General features: G+C 40.6%; 1 protein-coding gene across 1 annotated transcript in view; it reads left to right on the top strand.

The window, feature by feature from the left end:
* The window catches only part of LOC121961038 (poly(rC)-binding protein 4-like), a 147,394-nt gene extending 121,364 nt beyond the window's left edge, over positions 1-26,030 (top strand). Inside the window, 6 exon segments of the mRNA XM_042510923.1 lie at positions 2,063-2,104; positions 2,216-2,294; positions 7,565-7,620; positions 16,896-17,065; positions 25,402-25,637; positions 25,640-26,030. Coding sequence (XP_042366857.1) covers positions 2,063-2,104; positions 2,216-2,294; positions 7,565-7,620; positions 16,896-17,065; positions 25,402-25,637; positions 25,640-25,824 — 768 coding nt within the window. The 3' untranslated portion in view covers positions 25,825-26,030.
* The last annotated feature ends 1,433 nt before the right edge of the window (positions 26,031-27,463 follow it).

The raw sequence follows: 27,463 nt of genomic DNA, 5'->3' as shown, positions 1-27,463 counted from the left end.
TTCTATTTTATTTTTATTACATTTTCTGGTAATTTTTCTTGTCCTTTATACTTATTTCTTGCTGTTTTCCTTCTTTTGTTGCTCATTGCCTTGTTCCCAGGTTAAAGGGTTAAGAGGAACATTTTGGGAACTTTCACTTGCTGCTGAAAAAAATTCCCAAATGTTGCATCGTACTATTCTCAGAACATCTTTAAAACCAAAAATTGCTCGCTGGGAAGAGTCTCCTCTGGCGCTTTCCTAAATATCACCAGAGATAGAATACAAATCACGATTTAAGAACGTTTATTAAACACTTTTACTTCTAGTCCCAAGACAGGAACCAAAACTGAGTCACTGTACGGTTTTTGTCGAGTTACAACTGATTTTCTACTCGGAGACGTTGCCCAGAAGAGCTGGAGCGGCTCCCGCCTGCTGCAGCTCTGATGTGTGCCGTATTAAGCCACCGATGAATATTTATGAGCGTGTGGCATTTTATGTGCCGTGCCTGCGCGGACCGTTTGGATTCAGGCATGCATTGTGGACTTTCAGGTTTGCCAGCGTGTATAAATATTTACGGGCATATCTCCAGATCAAGGAGAGGCATTACAATATGAAGGAGGCCGAGCGCACCCAGGTCCACTTTTGCTGCACCTTTGAGACAGACGCCTTCCTTTTTTCTGGCGGGAGCTCTTTTTCTGCAAACAGCTCTTCCTCCCAAATCCCTGAGTTAGCATCAGGAGTCAGAAGTTCAGCGCCGAGTGGCACTGCAGTCTGCGCCAAGGATAACAACTCTGAAATCTGTTATGTAAGGTGTGCCGAACCTCGGGGAGACACACAAATGTCTCTGTAATGCACAGAGTCTTTTGCATGTGTGCACACCCTCCGCCTGGCGCTGCATTGCCTATGGAGGTGTTCATTCTCTTTGAAGTTCAGTTTGGGATTCGGGAAGGCCTCTAAAAACAATTTAAATTGTGATCTTGGAGAGATAAACACAGACGAGGAGTCGCAGGAGATTCGGGGTGATCGAGTGAGAGTCCTTGTACAGTCGTCTTTTTAGTGTCTCTGTGCTAAGAGGAGCAGCGAAACATGAATCCTCGACGTGTTGTGACAGAAAGGTGCTTCTTTATGTACTTAATTTTAAAAAGTTTTAAAAAAAATGAATATAGCTCCTGCAGGGAGGAGGACTTTTTTTTCCTACTTGAGTCATGAGCTCCAAAGATCTCAAAAAAGTCATTAATTTTCATCAGAGATATCCAGAACAGTGGAGAGATTTATTTTAAAACTCTGAAAATGAATGAGTATTATTGATGATCAGGACTGACGTTAGTTAAAAGATTTAACTACAAAAATAAATAAATAAAATGTTTTTGTATTATTTATATAGCAGTTTAGGAAGAGGACATTTTTGTCCTCTAAGGAAACGAAAGGAATCATATCCCGGGGTCTGATAATCTACAAAAACAAAATGATATTATTACACAGTATTTTTAAGGCAGTTTCGGGACATTGTTGTCGTTAGGAGGCAGAATTGAAATGATGTTATTCGGGACCCAGAGGGTTAATGAGTGATCTCATTCTAATATCAATATTAAAATCTACTGGAATTAAATAATGTCAGACGTTTTGTTTCAGACGTAAAGTCAATAATTAAAAAATCTTGCATGTACGAGATCAAATCCATTAGCAATCTGCTTTTGATTTTTTGTACCGTATTATGTTGATTCATATCAAAAACCTGCTGAGTCGTCCTCCGCTCTCCAGTGTTCAGGTGTTTCTTTCACACACTGATAGAGGCCTGAATGTTTGTGTCGTTCACAGTTTTTAGAATACAGACTTTAAATAACGCTGTAGATGAAATGTATTTTTACCTCAGAGGGAGGGAAGTCAGCTCTCCTCGCGCTGCAGGCAGAGCCTCCACCAATATGTAGCCCGAGAGCCAAAACACAGGCCTCACTTTGAACGAATTAAATAAATATAACACTTCCCGCGGCGGAAGTGTTGCCCTCTGCTGCGGGAACGTGCTGCATGGATACGGACGTGCTGTTTCTTCACTTTAGTGAAACTCTTTTCTTTCTTTTTTCAGACGTACGCAGTACAGAGTCACTACGGCATTCCACATTCAGAGGTAAAACACCGACCGAGCGACGGCGTCGATCTTCAGACGAAGTTTTCTGTCACTGAGTGTTGAGATTTTGACTTATTTTGACTTATTTTTACCTCTGCGTTCCTCTCGCAGTTAGCAAAACTCCACCAGTTGTCAATGCAGCAGCAGGGCCTCGCCCCCATCAGCCAGTCAGCTTCACAAGTTCTACCAGGTATGCACACACACACACACACACACACACACACGCGGGCACGCACACACACACACACACACACACACACACACACACACACACACACGCAGGCACGCACACACACACACACATACACGCAGGCACACACACGGGCACGCACACACACACACACCACTGTGAAGATATATTTGTGTGTCCATGATTCGGGTCATCAGCCGAGAAAATGACACTTTTTTCAGTCACTTTTATTTGCCGAGTTATTGATCACAACGTTACCTAAAAGTTGTAATAATGTTTTAAAGAAAACATTGTAATCTAATGTGCAAAGAACTTTTTAAGGATGTTTATAATTTCAAATAATGTTCCCGTAAAGTTAAATAAACAATGTTACAGGAGAACAAAGGAAGAACGTTTTCAGACAATGTTATAGAGGCCTGAGAATACAGATCATTGTTTATGAACATAGAAAGCAAAAAACATTTTTGAACTTTATGAAGAAAAGGTTTAATAAGTGACCTGAAATCTGATCTTTTAACTTCAGTAATTTTACTTCGCTGAACACCGGAGCTGCTGCTGCACCGCTGCTCCATCACTGAGTTTGTTTGTGTTATTTAAATGTTAAATAAATTATTAGTTCTTATTTCATGACTTTAGTGTTTGATAAAGCCGAGCTTGCGACCGTAGCAGGAGCCTCCTTATCCAGCCTGAGACTCATGCGTCTTTTCAGGGACTTTTACAATGAATCCATACTCACAGATCTGAAATGTATTCTCTTTTTGTCCGTATTTTATCCGTAATCGATCATTTACCATCGCTAGCTTTGAAGGTAATGGCCATATTTGTTTTCCCATAATGCTCTGCGAGAGTCTTTAGACCAATCAGAGGTTCCTGTGACTCTCGCAGATGTGAAGCTCGCTGGATGGTTCACCGCCAACGTGCATCAAACATTCCCCAAAATGTCACGTGTAATGCACGTACAGACGTGTACGTAACAGCACACATGTTTGTGTGTTTGTAGTTGGTTGTGTTTTTGTGTGTGCGCGTGCGCGTGTGCGTGTGTGTGTGCGTGTGTGTGTGCGTGCGTGTGCGTGTGTGTGTGCGTGTGTGTGTGTTGCAGTGGCTCTCAGCAGGTTGTCTCCTCTGTGCACATTTGACTTTGAAGTCACTTTTTTGTTGCAGCTCTTCAGTATTTTTCTTTTTTCGGTTTTCAGCTCCTCCGACACAAAAACTGCAGCGACTGTTTCAACCAAAAAAATAAAAAAATCAAATGTATCATTTCCATTTCAGGAAAAAAAGACATCATCGTGTCATTTCATGGAGTTTCATCATTCACTGCATCAAAAACACAGAAGAGTTTGTGTTTTTTGTTTAAATATTAATTTTATCACACATGCTCCGAATTGATCTTTTTAAACGTACTTGTTTTTGCCGTCAGTCAGTTTGTAAGAGTCGTCAGAACATAATGAGATAATAAATGTTTTATGATCTTTATTTTAGCGAGCGGCTCGGCTCTCTCTTCCCCGTGTGTCTGCTTTGATTCGGAGCGTCCAGCTGTGCTCACATGCCGACGGCTGGAAGTCAAACTCTGCCTGTGGAGTCAGAGAACATGCTGCTGCGACTCCACTAATTGGCTAAAGAGTGAAAATCAAAGATGCAACAATGCAGACAATTAGGGGTTTTTTTGGTTTGGTTTTTTTAACCTTTTGAAACCTGAACATGGGAGGATGACAAAGAACTTGCAAGAAATTTGTGAAAAGGTACAAGAAAAATACTGGGAAAATAAGAAAAAAAAAAGTAAAATAACAAACAAAATAAAAAATGACCAAGAAAGTGCAGATTTTTTTTCTGTAGAATAATTTTAAATATATAATTTGGTTTGATTTCTTTTAAAATATTGAGAGGGCAACTAGCAACTTAACAAAAAATTGCCCAAAGATTTGCAAAAAAATGTAAAATGTTACAAGAAAATTACTGGAAAATAAGCAAAAATTGATAAATAAAGGAATGAACAAAAGAATGAATGAATAGTAAAGTGACAAAAAGACAAAAAAGAAAATGGCAAAAAAAAGTGCTGAATTAGCACAGTTTTTACACTAAATGATAAACACTTTTCTGAACATTTTCCCCTAGTTTTTTAATATGTAAGAATACATCCAAGCTCATTTTCAGGATCATTTCCTTTTCACCTTATACCATTTTTTTTTTACAGTTTGCCGTGCCAAGTTGCTCATTATATTTCTGAAATATATTTCTCTATTTTCTCTATTTTCTGAGACTTAAGAGATTAAAATGCTGGTTAAGGCGTCTCAATGCACCACAGACGAGCTGATGTCGATCCAGGCGTTAAAGGGTTCATTCGAACACTAAATGTGCAACAGTGCGAACAGCGAGGCGTCACACACATGCAGCCACATTTCCAGAATTTAAGAAGGAAAGACAAAAGTTTTCCATGACTCGTCTCCATTAACATTTCACTCATTAATTATTAAAACTCAGCGCCGCTCTCTCAAGGAGAACTCCTCGTGTTCCTGCTCCTCTTCAGGGAGCTCGAGTGATGCAGAGCAGGACCACGAGGAGCTTTCGGGGGTCAGTCGCCGTTACATTGAAGCGCTCTTTAACAGAGTGGACACTTCCTGTCAGTGAGGACTGAAGCACGCTCGACGTCTCTGAAACTCCTCACTGCTGCTGCGTCTGCACTAGTCAAGACCATACTGACCGAGACCAAGACTATCTGTGTGTGTGTGTGTGTGTGTGTGTGTGTATGTATATATGTATATATATATATATATATTAGGGCTGGGCGATATACGCTGCCTGCTAAATGATAATAAATCATATGTTTATTACACTCGAACACACCATGGTCACATGACACTGTGTCAGTGAACTATGAGGGCAAAAAACAAACCACAAAAAAAAGAGCAAAAAGCAAAATAATTGTTCTTCAATCGTAATCAAAGAGAAATGTTCAGTTAATGGTGATATTGATTTTAGGTTTGAGGCTCGGACCTTTGCTGGGAGGACATTTTAGTAACTGGACCTCTGTGAGTTTTAGTAGAATAGGTCCTCCAGCTGGTGATGCTGTTCTGCAGTATATTTGTCATGTTCAATGTCTGACAGAAAATAAATATTTACACCAAAATGAACCTGATGATATCTTCATATCTCACTGAGGAGTCAAAGGAACCTTTAAGCTCCACAGAAACACTGATTTGATGGATATCGTGATGTATAACGTTATCGACTGATATGAAAATAAATATTGTGATAGGACTTTATTCCATTTTGCCCAGCCCTAATATGTGTGTGTGTGTGTGTGTGTGTGTAGGTATGTATGTATGTATAGGGAAGTCTGGATGCATCGTAGAGATTAACGGCGGCCTGAATGCCGGTCTAAAAAATTTAATCTTGCGGCTCTTTTAGACTCTCCAAATGTCATAGACCTGGGTGGTTTAAATCTAGATAGTGAACGAAGACGCTTCTTTTGACAATGAGGAAAAGTATTTCTGGGATTTCACGTGATTAACTTGAACGGTGTAATTCCATTTTTGGCCCCTCTGTAAAATTTGCGTCTGTGCCTGGCACACTAACGGGGGCTTGCTCTGCCTGCTAAGCTAAGCTAAATGCTAACTCTTCCTGCTAAGCTAAGCTAAATGCTAACTCTACCTGCTAAGCTAAGCTAAATGTTAACTCTACCCGCTAAGCTAAATGCTAACTTTACCTGCTAAGCTAAGCTAAATGCTAACTCTACCTGCTAAGCTAAACAGGCGAAAAGGCAGCTTACTGCTGAAATGTTTTGTATCTGAGCCAAGCCTGTGTCTGGTGGTATTTTTCAGAATAACTGACGTTACCGACCTGCATCTCGTCAATTCGTGCTTTAAAAAAACTGATAGAATAAGCAACGTTATGCATGTGAATTGAAGAAAAAGGGAAAAAAAGGGGGGGGGTCTTTCCTTCTTAAGCTGCTCATTGCCCTCCTCCCATGTTTTTGAAAGAATTCGAGTCAGTTTGAGCAGGTTTGAAAGGGTTAAATGCTTGTATGCAGGTGCGTGCTCAGGATATGCTACTGGCAAACCTACGTGTTTTATATTGTCACATTTTAGTGAAAACACTGAGCATCTGGAATAAGACTTGGATTCTCCTGTAGAGTTGTGTGAGTTTGTGATTGGATGTTGTGATGGAGCTGTTGATGAACGTGGTTCACGTTTACTTGAAGTCATGAAAAATGTTTGCTGTTTGAAGTTTTTCCTGAAGTCAAAGTTCTGAGGAGGAAGAGGAGTGTTTTTGTACATGCAGAGTGAACTCAAGCGCGTGTTGGTCGCGCCTGTTCACATTTTTCTCGGTTAAAGAGACACTTTGTCGTCTAATTTCTCAGACAAACGCTAACCACGCATGCACGGCGCACAGCAGAGCCGGCGAGCAGATTATCATGTGGGGATATGGATGGCTGATTATTCCATTATGTCGCTGGTATTAAACTCATCAGTCGTGGACGTGAAAATAATTCACACAACCTCACACACACACACACACATACCTACACACACACACACACACACACACACACACACACACACACACACACACTCTATGAGAGGGACTGTTGGTTTAGCGTGCTGTGCCTGAGGAAGGAAGGACAGAAGGAAAAGAAAGAAAGTTGATGTCGTGTAAAATAAAATGAAACTCATCAGCATAAAATCTTTAACCCTTTGAAACCAAATTTGGTTGATCACTTTCAAAAACATGGGAAGAAGGCAATGAGCAACTTAAGAAGAAATGACCCAAAATCTTGCAAGAAACTGGTATAAAGTACAAAAAAAGTATCTGAAAAATAGCACAAATATTGAATTATTATAATTTGACATAAAGTTTTCTAGCTTTTTTACCTTTTTCCCTAGACATTTTCCCCAGCTTTTCAAAAAATAATACTTTTCTAAATCTTCTAGTTTATGGAAAATAGTGGAACTTTTTACCAAGTTGCTCACTGCATTTTCCCACATTTTTGAAAGAAATAACACCAATTTGTTCGGGTTTAAAGGTTTAAATACTTGTTAAAGGCGTCTGAAAGCAGCACAGAAAACTGATGTGGACCCAGGTTTCAAAGGGTTAAACCTTTGAGTGAAATTCAGTCATCTGTGTGTGCGCTTCTCTGTCGGGTGTCTGTTTTCTGTGTCCGAGGACAATAATATAAATAAGGCTTTCGTGAAATAAAATCATTTAATCCTAACTGCCTGTCTGTCTCTGTCTCACTGTCTCTGTCTCACTGTCTCTGCCTGTCTCTGTCTCAGGAGCGGTGGACACTAACTCCCAAACCACATCTCAGGAGCTCCTCATTCCAAACGATGTGAGTACGAAAGACGTCAGCGTGCATTAATGTTTGATCTGGATCTGAACAGAAGACGTGCTCTGATCGGGTGAGACTTTTGTGGTTAGTGTGAAAATCGCTCTGAACGTCCTGCAGCACAATCCGTCCCATAAATCTGTCCATCACAGGAACCGAAAACCGAAATGGACAGTCGTGTTAGCACGTGATCCCGCAGTCACGTGAGATGTAAACGTGTTCAAACATCTGAACAATGATTATTTAACACATATTTTTAATGACGGAGGGACACGGTAACTGCACACAGAAGGAAACACACATCATTTGTTCTGTTTTTAACTTTTCTTTGTTTTGATTTATTAATTTTAAATCTTTCACAGCAGCACATAAAAAGTAAAATCATGCTCAGCTGTTTTTCAAGAGTCAGGTGATAAAAACACTAAATCAGTGCGTGCACATGTTAAATATGTGACTCTTTGCTCCGCTCTCTAAATAAGCTGCGCCGCAGAGCCGCTAACGGCACGCCGGTATGAAGGCAGTGAAGCGGACAGCTAACAGTTCAGTGTCGTGCTCAAGGACGCCTGACGTTTGATGGACATGTTGACTGTCGCGAGGTCAGAGCGCTGACCTTTTGCTCATCAGACAGCCTTTGGCCACCGTGTCTCTGTCCCGCTCGTCTCTCCCTCCTCTCGTCCATCACGGCGGTAAATCCGGCTGTCGGTGTTCAGCTGTGCGACGCTTCACTTCCTCACACGACACTGCCGCTCCTCCCAAAACTCACCGAGCGTCAACACTGTTTAGACGAGTCTGACACGACTTTTTATCCACTGATCTGAATCACAAATATCATATAGTTATCGTTTTTTAACTGGAATAATGAAAGAAAAATAAAAGAATAACACGACCTCAACCTGACAGCGTAATCGCAGCCTAACTGAGCATTATTCCTGTTTTACAGCGTTCATACCGTCGGAAAACCAGAATTTGCAAATAGTAATCTCCAGGCCTGGAAACATTTTGGAAAACTAAAAATATCATGAAAGTTTTGGAAAAGTCATGAAGATCAGTTTCTAAAACCTGTATAATAAAACATGATGTGTTCAAGGACTGCTGGAAATGTAAAGATTCAACAATAATTTCAGTTTTAACAGTTTCAGGCTGTGATGAATTGTATCATTTTGGTGGTTTCTGAAGAAAACTGATTTTGAGGGTATGTTTTCAAAATCACCAAAAAAGAAGCTGAAATGTTTTCTTCAAATATTAAAAAAAAATTACCAAAAGGTTTTCTTCAAAAATTGCTGGAAAAGTTGGACTATTGCATAATGTTTCTGTAAATTGTGAATAACTTACTCACGACGCTGCTCTGTCACTTATTGACCCGCCCGCCTAAATATTGTATCCCTGGATTCCTCGGGTCTTCTAGTTTCAGATGATACCAGTATCATCACTGTAGCTTTCAAATTCAGCACAGCCTCTTAAAGACAGGAATGCTGGCTGACGATTAATGTGATTTTAAAGAAATTAATGTATTATGTATGGACCTTCATGCTGACAGCTCTGAAATTAATAACTCAGGTTTGAATCATTTGAGGCGCTGCACCAATCAGTGATTCAGAAATCTGGAATCAGTTCAGATTGAACTTCTGCTTTTTCTCGAGACTCTGCAACACCTGCAACGTCAGATTAATATGAGTCATGTTACATATTTTCATGGCACAACCAGGCGACCACAGGGACAGCAGAGACGCCGTATTTCATACAGAGCGCCGCAGCCAAGTTCAGCTCTCACAGCACAGACTCTCCTGCTCCGTCCTCCCCGAGGCTCCCTCTTTCATCCCTCAGTATCTAATGGCAGGAGACTTTTGATGGTTTCTCTGCAGGAACTTGCGCGCTCACATTCAGACAACGTTTCCTCACACCGAGTCTTTGTGGACGAGCGGTCCGCCAAACAATGAAGGACGGACGCATGAGCACGAGCACGAGCAGGAGCACGAGCACGAGCACGAGCACGAGCACGAGGTCGTGTTTTCACAGCAAACTCTGACGAGATCTCTGCACCTCTGCAGGTGCTGTCGCCTCGCAGGTTTAAATTAAGCATCATCGTCGTCATCATGGTCCCCAAATTTCCATTCAGATTTTTGTGCGATTTTAACATGCACACACACACAGACACAGACACACACACACACACACACACACACCACACTCACACATGTTCACATTCAGATGACCTGAAAGAATAACCTGAATAAGACATAAGAGCAGAGAGCGGCTTAAGACCCTGTGTGTGTGTGTGTGTGTGTGTGTGTGTGTGTGTGTGTGTGTGTGTGTGTGTGTGTGTGTGAGTGTGAGTGTGAGTGTGTGTGTGTGTGTGTGTGTGTGTGTGAGTGTGAGTGTGTGTGTGTGTGTGTGTGAGTGTGTGTGGTGTGTGTGTGTGTGTGTGTGTGTGTGTGTGTGTGTGTGTGTGTGTGTGTGTGTGTGTGTGTATGAGTCACTGAGCCAGGCCAAGCAGAGCAGCTTAATGACATCCTATAGCTCACAGTTAGAGATTTAACAACAACCCTGTCTGACACTCTCTCTCTCTCTCCTTCAGTAAACCTTCCAAATTACAAGGGCAGCAGGGAATCACCCAAAAATAGCCCTCGGTCCGTCCTCTTCCTCCTCTCCTCTGCAGCTTTAAGCTGATTTTACCCAACAGCACCCACAGAAAGCTGCTCAGAGGGGCGACATGAACCGCTGTACAGCGTCCTCTGGAAACCTCACATCTCCCAAACAGTCAACCTCGTAGAAAGTCGGAAAAACCAAACTTGTTTCTCCTCATAAAAGCCACCACCGTTCTTTCCTCACGGTAACATTTCAGCCTCAGGTTATTTTCAGCCACCCAGTCCAACCAAATGTGGGGCAGTAATTTACCCATTCTCAATAGGCGGGTGTGCAGTAACCTTCATATTGCGCAAATTGAAATTGCAAATTTAAAATCCCCCTAATAACGTAAAATTTAGAAAAACTTAAAAAAACTTTTTTACGCTTGCATGAGGTGGTATTACAGGCCATTCAAAAAAGCAGTATTTCACAAAACTGCAATGGAATGATGATGCTATGTCTCCCTCGTGTTTTCCTCAGAGTCTTACATCATCCCTCTGTCCTTAGACCTTTACATCGACTTAGGAAAAACTCCCCAAAAATACCCGATAACGGGGTATAAAATGATAGACACCTCAGGAAGAGCGACCGCAGAGGGATCCCTCTTACAGGCCGGACAGACGAGCAGCAGATGTCATTAAAAACAATTAAATTACAGTAGATGACAAATGATAAATAGGAAAGAGAGAGAGAAGAGAAAGAGAGAGAGGAAGAGAGCTGCACAGCAACACCGTAACAATATCATAACATATAACAATCGTAATAGATATAAAATGATAAATATAATACATGATAACAGGTGATGTTACATGCCAATACTGCAGTTTATGTGAGTATGTGTATATTAATAGTGGAGGCATGAATAATAATATTGGAGGAAGCCGTCGGCGTCGAGCAGGATCAGCATCAGTGCAGCGTCACAGAGCTGTTTTTGCATCGCATAACTTTAAAAGTTGAGCGGATCATCTGGAATTTTTGATCCCACAATTCCTCTGTGAAATCGTGGACTATCAGCTCCCAGAAATCCCTCATACGTGGCCGCTCCCTCGTAGAAGGGGCTCGCCTTTCCATCATGGCTCCGTAACACGCCTGCGTGGCCTTGGATTGAAATAATGACGGCTAGAACAAAACCTGAAAGTCCGACAAACTTTTAATCGTGCTGCAACTTATTAGATTTATATAAGATTTTCGTGCAGAGGAGCATTTAACCGGCACCTTCAGCATCAACATTTTGCAACTTGCCAGATTAATTAACGAACAACAAGATTAATTAAAAATGTCCTCATTATATTGATAACAAGCTCTTATCTCTGATTGCCTTTTCCTCCAAAATATTTTGATTTGCTGTTAAAAATTAGTACATTGGTATATACGCATGAATAAAAGACGGGTTGATGAACAGACATGTAAAAAAAAAAAAAAAAAAAAAAAAAATATTTTTATGAGTATTTTGCGTGAAAATAAATGTGATATAGAAACCTTCTTATAATCAAACAGTGCCAGGGCTCTGATAGTGTGTGTGTGTGTGTGTGTGTGTGTGTGTGTGTGTGTGTGTGTGTGTGTGTGTGTGTGTGTGTGTGTGTGTGTGTGTGCGTGCGTGCGTGCGTGCGTGCGTGTGCGTGTGTGCGCGTGCGTGCGTGTGTGTGCATGCATGCGTGTGTGTGTGTGTGTGTGTTTGTGTGTGTGTGTTTGTGTGTGCATGCATGCGTGTGTGTGTGTTTTGTGTGTGTGTGTTTGTGTGTGCATGCATGCGTGTGTGTGTGTTTGTGTGTGTGTGTTTGTGTGTGCATGCATGCATGCGTGTGTGTGTGTTTGTGTGTGTGTGACTCTCAGGAGTCAGTTTATGACTCAGTGAGGTCGTTTCAGAGGTCGAGCAGAAGCTAAAGGAGAATTTCACACAAATGGTCCTGAACCTGTTTGTTGTCAGCCGGCACTTTGTCTTCTGTCTCTCACAGTGTCATTATAGCCACACACACACACACACACACACACACACACACACACACACACACACACACACACACACACACACACACACACACACACACACTTGTATTATCAGAGCTCTTTCCAGGAATAGCCGTCTCTAGCACACAGAGCAAACTGACATCAGAGCTTTTTGTCCGGATGACTCGATTGGAAAGAATGTTTGTGGTGCGACGAGAGAAAAGTAAAGATTATAAAAAGAGAGGAAGCGGCAGCAGCGAAGGGCTGAAAGAAACGGAGTGAAGGATGCAGAGAAAGAGGAGAATAACTGTGTGAATAAAGGAAAGATCTGGGTCAGAAGAGGATCAGAGAGAACAGAAGAGGAGAGAGGGAGAGAGGATTGATGGAGAGCTCGGTCTGTTGTGTCGAAGTTTCGTTCAGAGATGATTTAAAAACAGAGCTGAGGGACGTGACTCGGCAGGTAGAGCTCCTCCTGTCCACATGTCTCCATGTCCTCGAGCAGGACACTGAAGCTCATAATGGTTGACCTGTACTCTGCAGCCATCAGTGTGTGTGTGTGTGTGTGTGTGTGTGTGTGTGTGTGTGTGTGTAACCCTTTAACACCAAGATTAACATCACTTTTCTTGTGCTTCCACATGCATTTAAACCTCTAAAACTCAAGAAAATGATTTGATATCTTTTAAAAAACAGAAAAAAACGATGTTTTTGTCAGTAGGAACTGGCTCCGTCGTGATGCAGCAGCAGCTACAGGAGCTGTTACTGCATCACGTAACTCTGAGAAAGTTTAGTGTTTCGAACGTCACGTGATCGTGTCCAACCCGGTCAAAGAGTTTTAAACAAAAGGACCGCGGGAAATGCTTCCGTTTGAGATGTTGTGTTGATTAAACTGAGAGCGATTTGTGAGGACTGTGCTACAGTTGGTAGATAGAAAGAAATCATATATTATTATTATTAGTAATAATAATAATTTAACCCTTGGGGACCCTTACTTTTCATTCTTTCTTTTTTTGATAATTTTGGTTGTGTTAATGCACCTGGCATGACTTTCTTTGTAATCAGTGTATTTGCAGCTCAGCTCCTACAATAAGTCTAAAACACACTCTGTACACAAACCCATTCAAACTGTAATTTACCTGTCCAACATGGCCCCCTTTTTAAACTCATAGCCCCTCCCCCTGGGCGTGTCATCGAATTTAAAAAAAATACAATATAGGACAGCAGAGTCCTGAACAGCCCCCTACAGCTGCAGTGTATTTGACATGATACATATTAGTTAACCCTTTATTTTCAGACTCCTTTACTAACCCAAAACAAATTATTATTGCTCACAAAACAGCATTAAACATGACAAACAAAATCACGTGGGTCACATGACATGGTGCGCAAGCGCTCTGTTTAACGCGGAAAACAGTTCGGCTCTGTTTTGCCATTTGAGTCCGGACATGGAGGCGGACAGGTGAGCCCGCAGCGTCAGGTGAGCCCGCAGCGGGGGTGGTGAGCCCGCAGCGTCTGCCGTCACGTGCGTGTGAACGTGTGTGTGAACGTGTGCACAGATAGAGCAGCTGAGTGCGCGCTCTCGGTAGCTACTTAAACACGTAAAGAGAGAAACACAGATTATTGTGAGGTGTTCAAATGCTCGGTAAACACGGAGGGACACACACAGCGTGTTGCGCGCGCAGCCCGCAGCCAGAGGCGCTGCGGCGATGTGTGTGTTTGTGCGCGTGCGCGCGTGTGTCTGTGTGCGTGCATGAGTCCACTGCCCGCGGTCAATGACGGAGCCGCTCCGTCACAATAACAGTAATAATAGTAGTAATAATCTTTATTCTTACATTTGTCAGCCCACTGAGATCAATAACCTCTTGTCTAAGGAGACCTGGTCAGTCTGCAGTGAGAACATGAAGTTGCACACAGAGACACAAAGAGACAAAATAAATTCAGAAGCACTTTTTTTTTTTTTTTTTTTTAAAGGACTCAAATCATTCCTCTTTAGCAGAACATATGACTTTGAATCAATGTGTTGCTGTTTGCTCTACCTGCTTTTATTTTTGACTTTTAAATATGCTTTAATTTTGCTTTCTTTAAATCAGTTTTGTGCTTATGCTTTTATCTTGTAGCACTTTGAGATTCATTTCAAATATAAAGTGCATTATAAATAAAATATTATGTGTTTTATTATTATTATATTATATTTATTATTATTATTATTAAATTAGCAGTAAAAGAGGACTATCTGTGAGTCAATAGAGAGCTTTCTGGAAGTCGGTTATGCAGCCAGACAGGCTAAAAACGTCCTATAGAATCTGCTTCCAACTCTTTACTGTGATCACAGTTAAAATAATAATATTCAGCAACTGGAAATATAAGTACATTTCCTTTCATTAAAAATCATTAACCTGAAATGAATCACTCCCCTCTGAGGAAAAGCATTATTCTATATTATTGTCTCTTAATTTTCTTAACAAGTAAAAAAAAAATAATTAACTGTAAATGATAAAGATATTTAATACCGTGCGTCTGATGTGTTTCAGGCTAATGAGCCGCGCAGAGTTAATTATCTGTTTGTACACTGATTCTGTAGCGTCATTATTATTTTTTTAATTGCATTACATGAACACCCTCCCTGCTGTTGACACTGCGGCTCCTCATTATCTCTGCTGTCACAATCCTTTAAATATATTCATGTTTTTCACATCGTCAGAGCACATCATCAACACTTCTCCCCATATAGCCGTCTCAGCGTTATTCAGATTTATTGTTTTCTTAGAGAGAAATAAATGTCTGGTTTGATCCCAGTCCTCGCTCATTCACTACTGTGCTAAAGTCTCAGACCTCCATGGATTTGATATATTTGCGCAAGTATTTATATTTTCAACTTGCTAGTTGAATACATTGCATTTTAGCATTATGCACATTTTTAAATTTTTCACACTTTACACACTCAGCACATTATCTATATTATAATTTAAATATCCACATACTACTGCTATTATTGTATTTCTTTACATATAAATTTTACACAGTTTTATATACTCATCATGTCATATATAGCATATTATCTGTACTATAGATACATTCGTATATATATACTATCAGTATATAAATGAACTAAATACTTGCAACCTTAACCTGTTGAAGTTGTTTTATTCTGAAATATTTGCTTTTTGAACACTGTATACTTGTTTCCTGTATGCTGTGGTTGTATTTTGGTTAAGAGTTTACTGAGTAATAAAATATAAAGTAAATATAATATCAAAGTTTAGGGGGGCTTAAGCACAAGAGTGTATTTAAATCCTTCTGTTTAGTGATTGTGAGTTTCTATCTGATTTGTGAACATTTGCATAATTTTGTGTGAATTCGGCTGCAGATGTTACAGAGACACAAACGCGTTTGACTTTTAGAGAAAACAACAACATGTTAACGAGACACGTTTATGGTGTGAGCTGACACCGAGGTGAGCACAGTGTGTGTGTTACTGCGACATCCAGTGCATGACAAAACCCCCACCGGCACCAGTTTAGCACGCACACGCACGCACGCACGCACACACACACACACACAGGGAGCTGGTGTCGGGCAGATGAGTCAGAGTTCACCACCTGTTGCTGCTCCGTGTTCAGACAGACGTCAGAGATAACGAGGATGAGGACGGTGAAGGCCTGTCTCAGTTTTCCGTGTCTGTGGTTTCGTCTCTAATATTCAGTCCGTCCTCTTCTGAGCGCTCGCTCCTGGAAATAAGTAAGAAACTAAATTAAATAAACTAATTCAAAACTGGGCCACACCACAAAATTTTGTCACGGTCCAGTTAATGCAATACTTTTTATTATTAAGTAACTTTATTCAGTATCTTTGATCCCAAATTAACTTTCATCAATCAATCAATCAAAAGCCAGTCAGTGTGACCCAAAGCTCAATAAATATTTAAAAGATGGCTAAAAACACGTCTGATCACTCGGCCTTTAAGTAGCTTTTACACTTACATAAAAGCTGTTTCTGATTCCACTTGATTTTTGTTTTAAACTGTCTTTTTTTTATGCTGAATTGCTTTGCTGGCGTGTTTTATGTTTATCCTTTCTGTTTACACTTTGTGCTGCATTTCTTTTATGAAACGTGCCCTATTAATAAAGTTATCAATAATAATAAGAATAATAATAACCGTTCTTATTATTATTACATGTAATATTATATAATATATACCTACAATATCCACATAATATAATATATATTTGATTTTACTTAATTATGACAATATTTAATTTCTTTTTTACAACAGTATTTTATTTACAACATTGTAACTACTATATTTATCTTTATCATCTTCGTTGCAACAGTACTTTATTGAACTAACAATGCTTTATTTAACTTTATAATGGCAGTAGCTACTTACTTTACCTTTACTGTAACTGTAGTTGAATTAATGTTTTTTTATGTAAGTATTTTTTCAGCTTTCCTGTTCCTTTTCCCTACTTCCATCATTCATTTTTATGATTTTTATCATTATTATTTTTTTAATTGTTGGTGTCTTGAAAGGCGCTCTCAAAATCTAAGCTATTAATATTATTATTATCATTGCTATTATTATTATTATTATTATTCATTTTTTAAGAATAAAACATTACAGTCTCCATTTTGAGAAACCCAAAAAACTGCAGTAAAAGTCTCTAATCCTCTCCTCCTCCTCCTCCTCCTCCTCCTCCTCCTCCTCACAGCTGATTGGCTCCATCATTGGTCGCCAGGGCACCAAGATAAACGAGATCCGGCAGGTTTCGGGGGCTCAGATCAAGATCGGCAGTCAGATCGACAGCACCAGCGACCGCCACGTCACCATCACCGGCACGCCGATCGCCATCAACCTGGCTCAGTACCTGATTACTTCATGGTAAGCACCCAAACTAAAGAAAAGTATCCGGATACAACCTGTTCCTGTGGCTCAGATATTAATATTACAAAATATTTGACTTTGCTGTTTCTAGAATTCGAGCTGCAGCTCAGAACTGAGACGCCAATAACAGAAATGAGTTCAGTCCACATACAGCTGTTTCAAAACCAGCAGATTTCTACACTTACGTGGTTTTTCTCCTTTTCCTCCTCACTAGATACTTTAGGTGTACTGTTTGCTTTTTAATAATAATATTATTATATTATTATTATTATTGTTATTTTCTGACTCTATTTGGATAAAAATACTCTGGTTAAACATTAGATCAGGTTGGCTTTAACTCATTTTCTTTCTCTTTCTCGTGAATGTTATTTTTGTATGAGCATGTTCGATACTTGTGCAGAAAAGGCTCATCTGTCACACAGTCTGAGGACGTCGTTACGTACAGCTGAAAGCCTCTTAGACAGAAGCAGCAAAGAAAATGTGACTTTATGTTGAATGAGGCTTCAGTGGTTTCATTGGTCTCTTGTGCAGACAGCTTCATATCTGTAGGATGTATCACCTCAGTCGTCACGTGATTTAAAGAAATGAAGCTTTATTTCTGACGCAGAGAACAAGTGAGTTTCTCCTTCAGTCTAATCAGGCTCTGAATGTGAGACGCAGGCACCGCCATGAATATGCAAATTCATGATTGGACTCTGGAGGAAATTGATATTTCAGTTACCACTGGTCCTGCTACTGACAGCAGGGAGAACGGGCCGAGCAAAACACACACACACAGACACACACACACACACACACACAGACACACACACACACAGACACACACACACACACACACACACACACACACACACACACAGACACACACACACACACACACCGGCTGTGTACAGATGGGTCAGACTCATTCAGTCTGAAATGTCAGGTCAGGGAAGGTGAGAGACTGACGTTGGAGTATCAACGACAAATCCGCTCTTTTTCCTTATATATATATATATATATATATATATATATATAATTTTTTTTTTTTTTTTTTTCTTCCCAGTCAGTCAACAGACGGATGAAACTGTCAAAGCTTAAACAGTCTCTCCTCCCATCAGCCGCCCGCAGAAACGCAGATAAACTGAATCACGAGGCGGGTTTCCATTAACTCTCAAATTGCGCAAATTGAAATTGTAAATATAAATTACGCCTAATTTAAACATGTGAATTTTGAAAAAACTCCCATTTATCACAAACAAGTTTTTACGCTGGCATGAGGTGGTATTCAGGCGACTGTAAAAAGCTGCAGTGGAAACACTTTTTTAAATTTCCGAGGTCACATGATGTGTCGGCCACCTTGTACTCTGCTCAGGTGTTCGGTTTATAAAATAGCTGCGGCTCCCCGGCCAGCAGGGAACGTTCCCACAACATGTGCTGACATCAGCTACAAGTTAAAATAATGTTTTAAAGAAAACATTTTAATCTAATGTTCAAAGAACGTTTTAAAGATGATTACCGTAACAAATAATGTTCCTGTAAAGTTAAATGCTGACCAACGTTTTAACTGTGACACTGCGAGGATGTTTTGGTGATGTTTTGAGGTGACAGATCACAAAACGTTTATTATTTTATAAAACGTTCACACAATGTTACATGAGAACAAAGGAGGAACGTTTCAAAGCCACGTTCAGAACATGTTACTGAGGACTGAGGTTACAGTTATTATTATTTTTTATTGAAAATGTAATGTGACGTGTTAACAAAAAAAAAACATTTCTTGATCTTTTTGGTTTCATCTGGAAACTGAACGAGCTGCTTCCAAAGACGAACCATTTCACATCTTTAGGATTCCCATCCCGAGGCCCCATCCATGAAACACGAGTGTGCTTGTGTAGTCCAAGAAAACAGCTCAAGGCTCGACTCTGCATCGCTGAGCTGAGAAGGTCTTCCACTCACAGGAAGTGTAGAGGTCCGAACCTGCAGCATCATCACGAACAGATGATGAGATTTCGTGGTCACTAGTTACATTTGTGCTTTTTTTTTACATCCGTCTCCAGTAAATGAAGCATTTTAGAGGGAACAAAAATTGAACAACTGGAGGAAATAATAATAATCATCATCATCAGTCCTCTTGTGGTAAGAAAGGGTGTTGTCATAGCAACCAGTAAAGCCCTCAGTGAGAGCTGGATCAGCTGCGACTCAGACTACCAGATATGTTGAGTGAAATGACTCTTTGTGTTCTGGAGTCTTTTCTCTTCAGTTTGAATCCATTGTGGCGTCGCAGTTAAAGCAGCTGCCTGCTCGCTTTGATCAAACGCTGAAAGTACGAAGCATCACGGAGAAGATGCTAATTAGAATCTGTACGTTACGTACCTTCAGACTTATATAACGAGCCCTGCCGTGTTCAGTGTGTGTGTGATGTGTGTGAACCTGCAGCGGTGTACATCAAACACAACTCTACTTATTCATTAAATCATTATTCATGTCCATCGTCTTCACCAGGAGACATCCTGCTGAAATACTGCTGATGGTTTGAATTGTACCACGTTTACATTACGAAGATGAAACGCTGCAGCATCTGTGACTCGTTTCACTTCAACAGAGAATTTATCATATTATTTCTCATGCGTGAGGATAAAACTTTAAAATCTGATCTTTTTGTGTTTACAGTGGACAAATGTAACTTGTTTCATTTCACCACAGTTATCTGAGCACTTTTGTAATTTTGTAAATTCAGATTTTTACACAAAACATCTCAAGAGTTAATGAAATATGATGTAAAATGCTCTCAACCGGCCTGCTCTCATTCTTAACTCGAGCTGTGTGGTCAGTGATTTCAGGATCAGACTTACACACAAAGAGGCTGCAAAGTCCCTCTAGCAGTGACACTCAACTGACGGCCGGTGGGCCAAATGTGGCCCCTGACAGGGTGCCAGGTGGCCCCCATACCTTTTTCTAATTTACAGTGAAAATAAAGTGATTCACACTGAGAATTATTTTTGTACTTTTAGTCTCCATAAGGTGCCAGAGTGCATAAAACAGCATCAAAATAAAGCTTGTTGATCAAAAAAAGAGCCAGAGGAGGATCCCCCACACCCCCCACAGAGGTCTTAGCTAAGACCCTAATGTCCTAAAATCCTAGAAATGTTCAGATACCCAAGAAACGTCCAGAAATCCTAATAATGTCCTAAAATTCGAAGAACATACTTTAATTCCTAAAATCCTTGAAATGTCAAGAAATCCTAGATTTGTCCTCAAATCCTAAAAAACATCCTAGAATCCTCAAATGTCCTTAAATCCTTGAAATGTCCTAAAATCCTTGAAATGTCAAGAAATCCCAAAGTTGTCTCAAAGGAGAGCAGGTTGCGTATCTGGCTAACAGGACGGGCAGGGAGGTGGACTGGTCCAGCAGACCCTGGACTTTCACCCAGGAGCCCACTGTTTATTTCCTATATGAATGTTGAGCCAAACCATGATTTTTATTTTCTAAAGCTAACCACGTGCTTTTGTTGCACGAGGAAATAAACTTAAATACGAGGTGTTTAACTGACATCGTAAGTTTATTTAGAAAAAGACTGTTTGCATCTGAAGAGCAAAAAATGTACATTTCCTGTGAAGGTAGAAGTTTATTTTGAAAAGACACAATGTATTTGACATGCGTACATTGACACACCGTCCGTGGAGGATACTCAGCGCGTCATATAGAGACATTTAGCCATATCATCATATTGTAGCATCGGTCAGCTCAAACACGAGTGTGACAACTATGCAGCTGCGCTCCACAGACTTTCAGATTTTCTTTCATTTTGGGCTGTTTTTTGTGGATTTTGAGCTAAATATTGTGATTGGGGCACTTTGTGTAGTAGTGATACCTGGAGAGGTATAAGGAGGAGAAATTTTGCCGTAATCGAGCAGCCCTGTTTTGCACACGGGCGAAATTTGTTGATAGTTGTTGACAGTTGTTGACTGCTGCCACCCAGCTCGTGAAAGAAAGCGAAGCAACATATAACCAGTTTTTGGTGAAATAAAGTAATTCATTAACAAAGGAAGTTAGGATTACTGTTACAAACAAATTGTGAGACAAACTGCAAAAAAAAAGGGCTCATGGGGTGAAATAAACACACAAAACCAAAAGAGGACTTGAAAACAAGTGTCTTATCCAACGAATATAAAAAGTGGAAAATAAAACCTAACGCTCCTAAATTACTCTCTGACAATGAAAACAGATTAGAAGAACAGCCCTGCACCTACTAAGTCTAAAAAAAGAAATTCTGATATGAGCGTTTTGTCAGTTTCAGACATCAGAATCAGAAATACTTCATTGATCCCCGGAGGAGGAAATTACAGTTTATTACAGTCGCTGTGATGCCAGCACAGAGAATTATTGCAGGTAGAAATAAGCCACATCAGGATATAAGAATATAAAATATAAACAGAAATACTGTGAGAGCAAAATTGACACAGTATGTAAATATTTAAGTATTTAAAAAGGTATAAGTACATAAATATGTGTGCAAACAGCTACAAAAACAACAAGCGAGAAAAGCATTAAGAATATATGCAAAAATATAAAATGTGTTACATGTGGAATTTGGCCCACATTCAAGTGTTAAAGGATATTGCACATTTGAGTAATTACATAGAGGAATGTTGTGATTGAAATAGAAATATTTTCCGAAATATTTTGGTGAATACAGTGAGTTATTGCACCTTAAAACCATACTGCACATTTGCAATAATAATAAATAAACTGTAATTGTGGGTGAGTGTACAAAGAAGGATCTAGCCAAGTCCTAAGATTAATTTAATTAGAGCCTCATAATAATTTCAGACATATACAAAGATACTTCTTTAATATCAGTAAACACAATAGCGAGATGCGGCTGGCATCATTTCACCTGTTTGAATCACGTGTGCAGCTGAGAGAAAATGATATGTTGATTTTTTTATATTGACATGAAATCTCACAGAGTCTCTGGCTGCCGCAGAGCTCAGAACGAGGTGTTTTCCTCGTGTGGTTTCAGCAGTGAGTAATGGAGGCTGATCGCTCTGATCTGAACGTGACTCTCTTTTATCTGCTGTTGATTATTCATGCCTGGGAGTGCGCTCCCTCTGGACCTTCATGCGCAATCAGGGAACCTGTCAGACACAAACACCTCCTCCTCAGTGGAGAGAAAAGAGACGGAGCCACAGCCTGAGTGGAAACAATGAACGCTGAGAGTCAACATTCGTTCAATGGCTGACGCAGTAAAGACGCTCACCGCAGAATCTTCAGGGTTTAGGATTTTATTGTTTGGGGTAAAAATTAAATTTTACAACACAGTGCTTCTATGCAATTTTCAGAAGGATTTTTTTCTTGCCTCTGTGCTGGTGTCAAACAAATCCTCCCTGATCCTTTATGAACAGTTTCTGTCCAAGTCTGACCCGAGTCAAAACCATGGCAGCAGTTTTAGGACCGAGCTCAATTCAAAACCCCAGTTTGTACTGTAAAAATTGGCATGTAATTTATTTCATTTTATACATCATAAAATAAATCTTTTGTTATATTAAAACATGTATTACAAGTAGGGCTAGGTGATTATACATCAAATCAATATCATGATTAATTGAACTTTTACCACAGTTAGAATTAATCACCAATTATTTTGTTTTTTGCTTCTTTCTTGTTTTTGTGGTTTGTTTTTTGCCCTCATAGTTCACTGAAACAGCTTCATGTGACCATGGTGTGTTGGAGTGTAATAAACATATGATTTATTATTATTTATTAAACTTTCCAGCATCACATAAAAATGAAAAGCTTAAACAAACTTAAACAAACTTCAGGTAAATTTAAGCACATTGTGCTGATAATAGGCCAACCTCTCCTGACTGCAGGACTCTGACTTCAGCTTTTGCTGTGTGCCAATAATGGTTTTATTAGATCTGCAAGAAGTTGCTTTCCAGTGCTGAATATTTGGCTGTTTGTTCACTCAGAAACTTTGGTGCTTTGAGGAGAAGCTCCGCTCTGATTGGCTGTCTGTCTCATTGCTCTGCTGTTGGACCATCAGCTGGTTTAATCCGCAATAATACACCGCTCGATCATCAAATACTCAGCTGTATTATAGAGTCAAAGTCGTTCACGGCATCACATGATTGTTCAACACTTTTGGCGTCTCCGCCGGTTTTCCACATGTTTCATCACTCTCCCTCTTTCTCTTTCTTTCCCTCTTGTTCCAGTTCATTAAAACTTCTGCCAAAGTGCCAGTTAAGCATAAGACAGCACACAGCAGTTGCATTGAGAATTTAAATGAATAAACATGAATTTGGCGAGAACGCGACCTGATTCAAGTCAGAGGGAATAGTGAGAAATTACAGCCAAACCCGACTCGCTGGATTTGAGGCCCAGTCGGATTCAAGCAGAGATTCAAAGCTCAAGCCGACGTTAAATTTACATGTCATACATGCAGGTGTACAAAATTTACACAAATGTCTACTAGGATAAAATGATGGAGTGATGTGGTGGTAATTCTAGTTCTCCATTAAGTACTCACTGAGAGCTGAACTGGGCTGTATGGATAAAATGTTAATGTTTGTGTGCATGTTGATGGTATATTTGTGTGCTGTTAGACAGCCGTTGATTGAAATATTGAGCGTTAATATTTATGTGTGTTTATTGTTTCCAAATTAGTGAAAGAAACTGTAAATACAGCATCTAAATATAAAATATTTCGAGTTTGGTGAAGTAAAAAGTATTTGTTACTTTTAAAGTCCGTATCTTTTACTGCTCGATGCTGTTTGGCTTGAATTAGAGCTGCAGCAGTTCTCTTTTGTTTCAGTCCTGTTTTTGTCTTGAACATCAGTCTCACTGCCTTTAAAGGCAGAAAACACAGTAAATCTAAATTCATGTTACAGAAGAAGAAGAAATCTGCAGAACTATAACACTGCTATTTAAAGCTAATAATGTTTCCCCCTTTGACCCTGAAAGTCAGGTGTGATCTGCATCTGGGTTTCTTATGTGGTGAAGAAAACAGTCCTGCTGCTGGTGAGACATGCAGAGCACATCTGGGAGTGATCTGGCTCGTATTCAGGTCTCAGCCTGACACAGAAGTTCGGCCAAAAATGCTTAAAGGTCAACAAAAACTTTATTAAGAAAGACTGACAAAAACAGGACTTCTTCCTCTGTAAAGGAAAATAGAGGCGACACAGCAGCACTGCCTCCCTCTGATTATGGTGAATCTTGAATAAAAGGGTCATGATTTCTATTAAATTGTATTTTTTTGGGCACTTTGAGCACCACAAACTGAGTGCCATGTAGTATCATTACATTGTAGAAAAGACAGACGTCACACTCGGCTGATACATCAACACATTCTCATCCCAACTCATCAAATCTGGCTGCTTGGTCAGAGCTGTTCTAGTCTACATGTGACTGTCTGTCTGTTAGATGTCGATGGACGGCGTTTCAGTTCACGCCTGTTAAATCCATTTTGTCCTTTCAAAATACAAAAATTCCGTGAAAAAGATACATACTGTCTTTTTCAAAATAAACTTAGAACACAGGTAAACAACTCTTATTTACGTTTATTTCCATGTGAAATAAAGTGCATATGGTTAAGTTTGGGCAACAAAAGCACGTGGTTAGGTTTAGAAATATTCATACGGAAGTGGACAGTGGGCTCTCGGGTGAAAGTCCGGGGTCGGTTGGACCAGTGCCCCGGCCTCTCGCCCGCTCTGTAGGGACTTTCCTTACATTTCATGGTCAGCAGCAGCGTTTTCAAAGTGACGCCATCCAGCAGCAAATCATATTGCCATGAAGGAGCCTTTGTGTGATGCCAGAATCGCTGACCGAGCGGCAGTTTTTGAAGAGTTTGGAATGAGAACGGGCTGAAGCTGAACGTGGAGTGAAACTCTTGAAAGAATAACTTAGTTTTTGTGTTTTTTTCTGCTTCTTCTTCCTGTTTTTGAACCAGCATCATCTCTGACAAAGCCTCCATCCTAATATATCTATAATGGTTTTGTTCCCTCCTCCCTAAGCCCCCTCCCAAGCCATCACCCCAACTTATACAGCACACCCCCCCATCCGTACAGCGAACTCCCCTACAATAATCTGTTTGCAACCTCCAGCAAAACACACCTGTCTTATGATTTGAGTTTTGTCAGATTTCCTTTTTTTCATCTTTACTCTCCAAAAGATCCTGTTTGGTTTGGTTTGGTTTTGGTTTTTACTCTTGATTTTTTTTTAACATGTCTTTTATTTAACCCTCTAACCCTTCTCCATCCAAAATTCCCTCTCCCCGACCCCTCTCCTCCCCTCCCTCCACCCTCCGTCCCTTCCCTCCACCTCCTCTTCCTCCCTCCCTCCCCTCCTCCAGTTTAGAGACCGCCAAATCCACCGCCCAGTCCTCCTCCATGCCGTCTCCCGTTGACCTGACCATGAGCTTCACCCAGCCCGCCCCCCCTGCCTCGTCCTCCTCCTCCTCCCCCCTGGCAGCGATGGGCGCCGCTCTGCCCCACGCTCAAATGCTGGGCGCTCCCTACGCCCTCCCCCTCTCCAGCCTCCTGGGAATGAAATCCATCCCTTACCTGGCACTCTCCACCCCTCCCGCCTCTCAGCAGCAGCGGCGGCTGCAGCCATCGGGGCTCCCATGTTACCCGGTTCCATGCAGACGGCGGCGACGTCAGCCATTCCGGTTCAGGCTCATGCGGCGGCGGCCCTGGCGTCCTACACGGCCAAGATCTCGTCCTCAGCCAACGGGATGAAGAAGCCGGAGAGACAGAAGTTTGCGCCGTACTGATGAAGGAGAGGGAACGAAAGTTTGCATCACTGAGGTAGCTTCTGGGAACGCGGCTGGTTTTCAGACAGAAGGGCACTTTTATTTTCCTGCTTTTACACTCTGAATACTCTCACTTCTTTTTCCTCCTCTTCATCTCTTTCCTGTCCTCTGACAAAGTGGGATAATTGGATGATCTCAGATGTGATGTGGAAGTCATGTGCAGCAACAAATAAGGTTTTTTCCAGAGTTTAGTCGCACTGAGCCACGCCGTGACGTCTCCGAGCAGCACGAGTTTTCCACTGCTCCACACAGCAAAGGGAATTTTCCTCGACGATGTGTTGCAGGTGTGCTGGCTCCAAAACACACAGTAACACAGGGTTTGTACGGTCATGAAAAACCTGGAAAAGTCATGGAATTTCCAAATACCAGTTTCCATGCTGGGAAAAGTTTTGAAAAACTGAATATAGCATGAAAGTTTTGAAGAAGTCAAAGAAATTTGTTTCAAAAACCTGTATGTAACACATGATGTGTTCAAGGATATGCCTTCCAAACCCTCAAAAGTCACCCAAAAATTTTAAAGGAAGAAAAAAATTCAACATGTTTTCTTTAAAAATTGCCACTTTTTTTTTTCCAAAGTGCTTTGGCCAAAATGTTTTTGCGAAAATGTTTTCTTTAAAAATCGTCAAAGAAAGAAAACGCCAATTTTTTTTTTCTTTAATAATCTCCAAACATAAAAAACATGAGCATTTTTTCTTTAAAAATCCCCAAAAACTTTGTAAAGGCAAAAAAAAAGGTATGGCCAAAATACGGCCATTTGAAGCTGTATGTCCCTTCCTGAAGCCAAAATGAAAACAGATAAGTTCCTCCCCAGTGCTTAAAAAAAGAAGTACCGTTTAAACCGTGGTGACCGTCTGTCACCTACAAGATCACTGCGGCGAACCCCGTTTGCACTTTTTCTCTCCGCTGACCAAATAGTGCAAACAGAAACACGTCATCACGGTTTGGCAGAGTGCGGCTAAAGCGGACCGAGCCGAGCCCGCGGAAAAACCTTAACGCAAACTACAAAAAAACTTCAAAAACAAAGTCGTCATCTCCTCCACAGACTCACACAAACAGCCTGAATGAAGCCAGAACCTGCTGCCACACTCTGTTAACTGATCCCACTGAAGAGCTCTGTGTGACAGCCACACACCAGATTGCAGTGGCTCGTGGGTAACCGTGGGCTGTCGAATTTTCATGCTGATATCCGTCTAAGCTCCACACGGGGAAAATAAATTAAAGAACAAATACAAGATAAAGAAATAATACCCTCCATCTTGCTTTTCTGACCTTTTCTACGAGACACAAACATCTTAGTGTCATCTTTTTCTTTTAAAAAAAAATAAAAATCGGTAAATAAATCCTCAGAGTCAGGTAAATATGGCACGGATACTAAAGAAAGCACTTTTTATTTGTGGTATATTTCTGACTTTTCGTGTCTCAGTGCAAAAAGTAGACAATCCTGTACAGCAGCTTCCTACAGTGAGAGTGACGGTTCTCCGCAATCAGCTTCTGTGGGCTTTCTTTAGTTGAGCGCTGCTTTTTTGTCAGAGCTGCGTGTTTCTGTGCAGACACTCGCTGGTGTAACAAACGTCTCAGGGTCGCTGACTCCTCTCTACTC

The sequence above is a fragment of the Plectropomus leopardus genome, chromosome 2 (assembly GCF_008729295.1).
Source record: "Plectropomus leopardus isolate mb chromosome 2, YSFRI_Pleo_2.0, whole genome shotgun sequence".
NCBI lineage: Eukaryota > Metazoa > Chordata > Actinopteri > Perciformes > Serranidae > Plectropomus > Plectropomus leopardus.
Note: the sequence above shows the minus strand (reverse complement) of the source record. Positions and strands in the feature narration are given on the sequence as shown.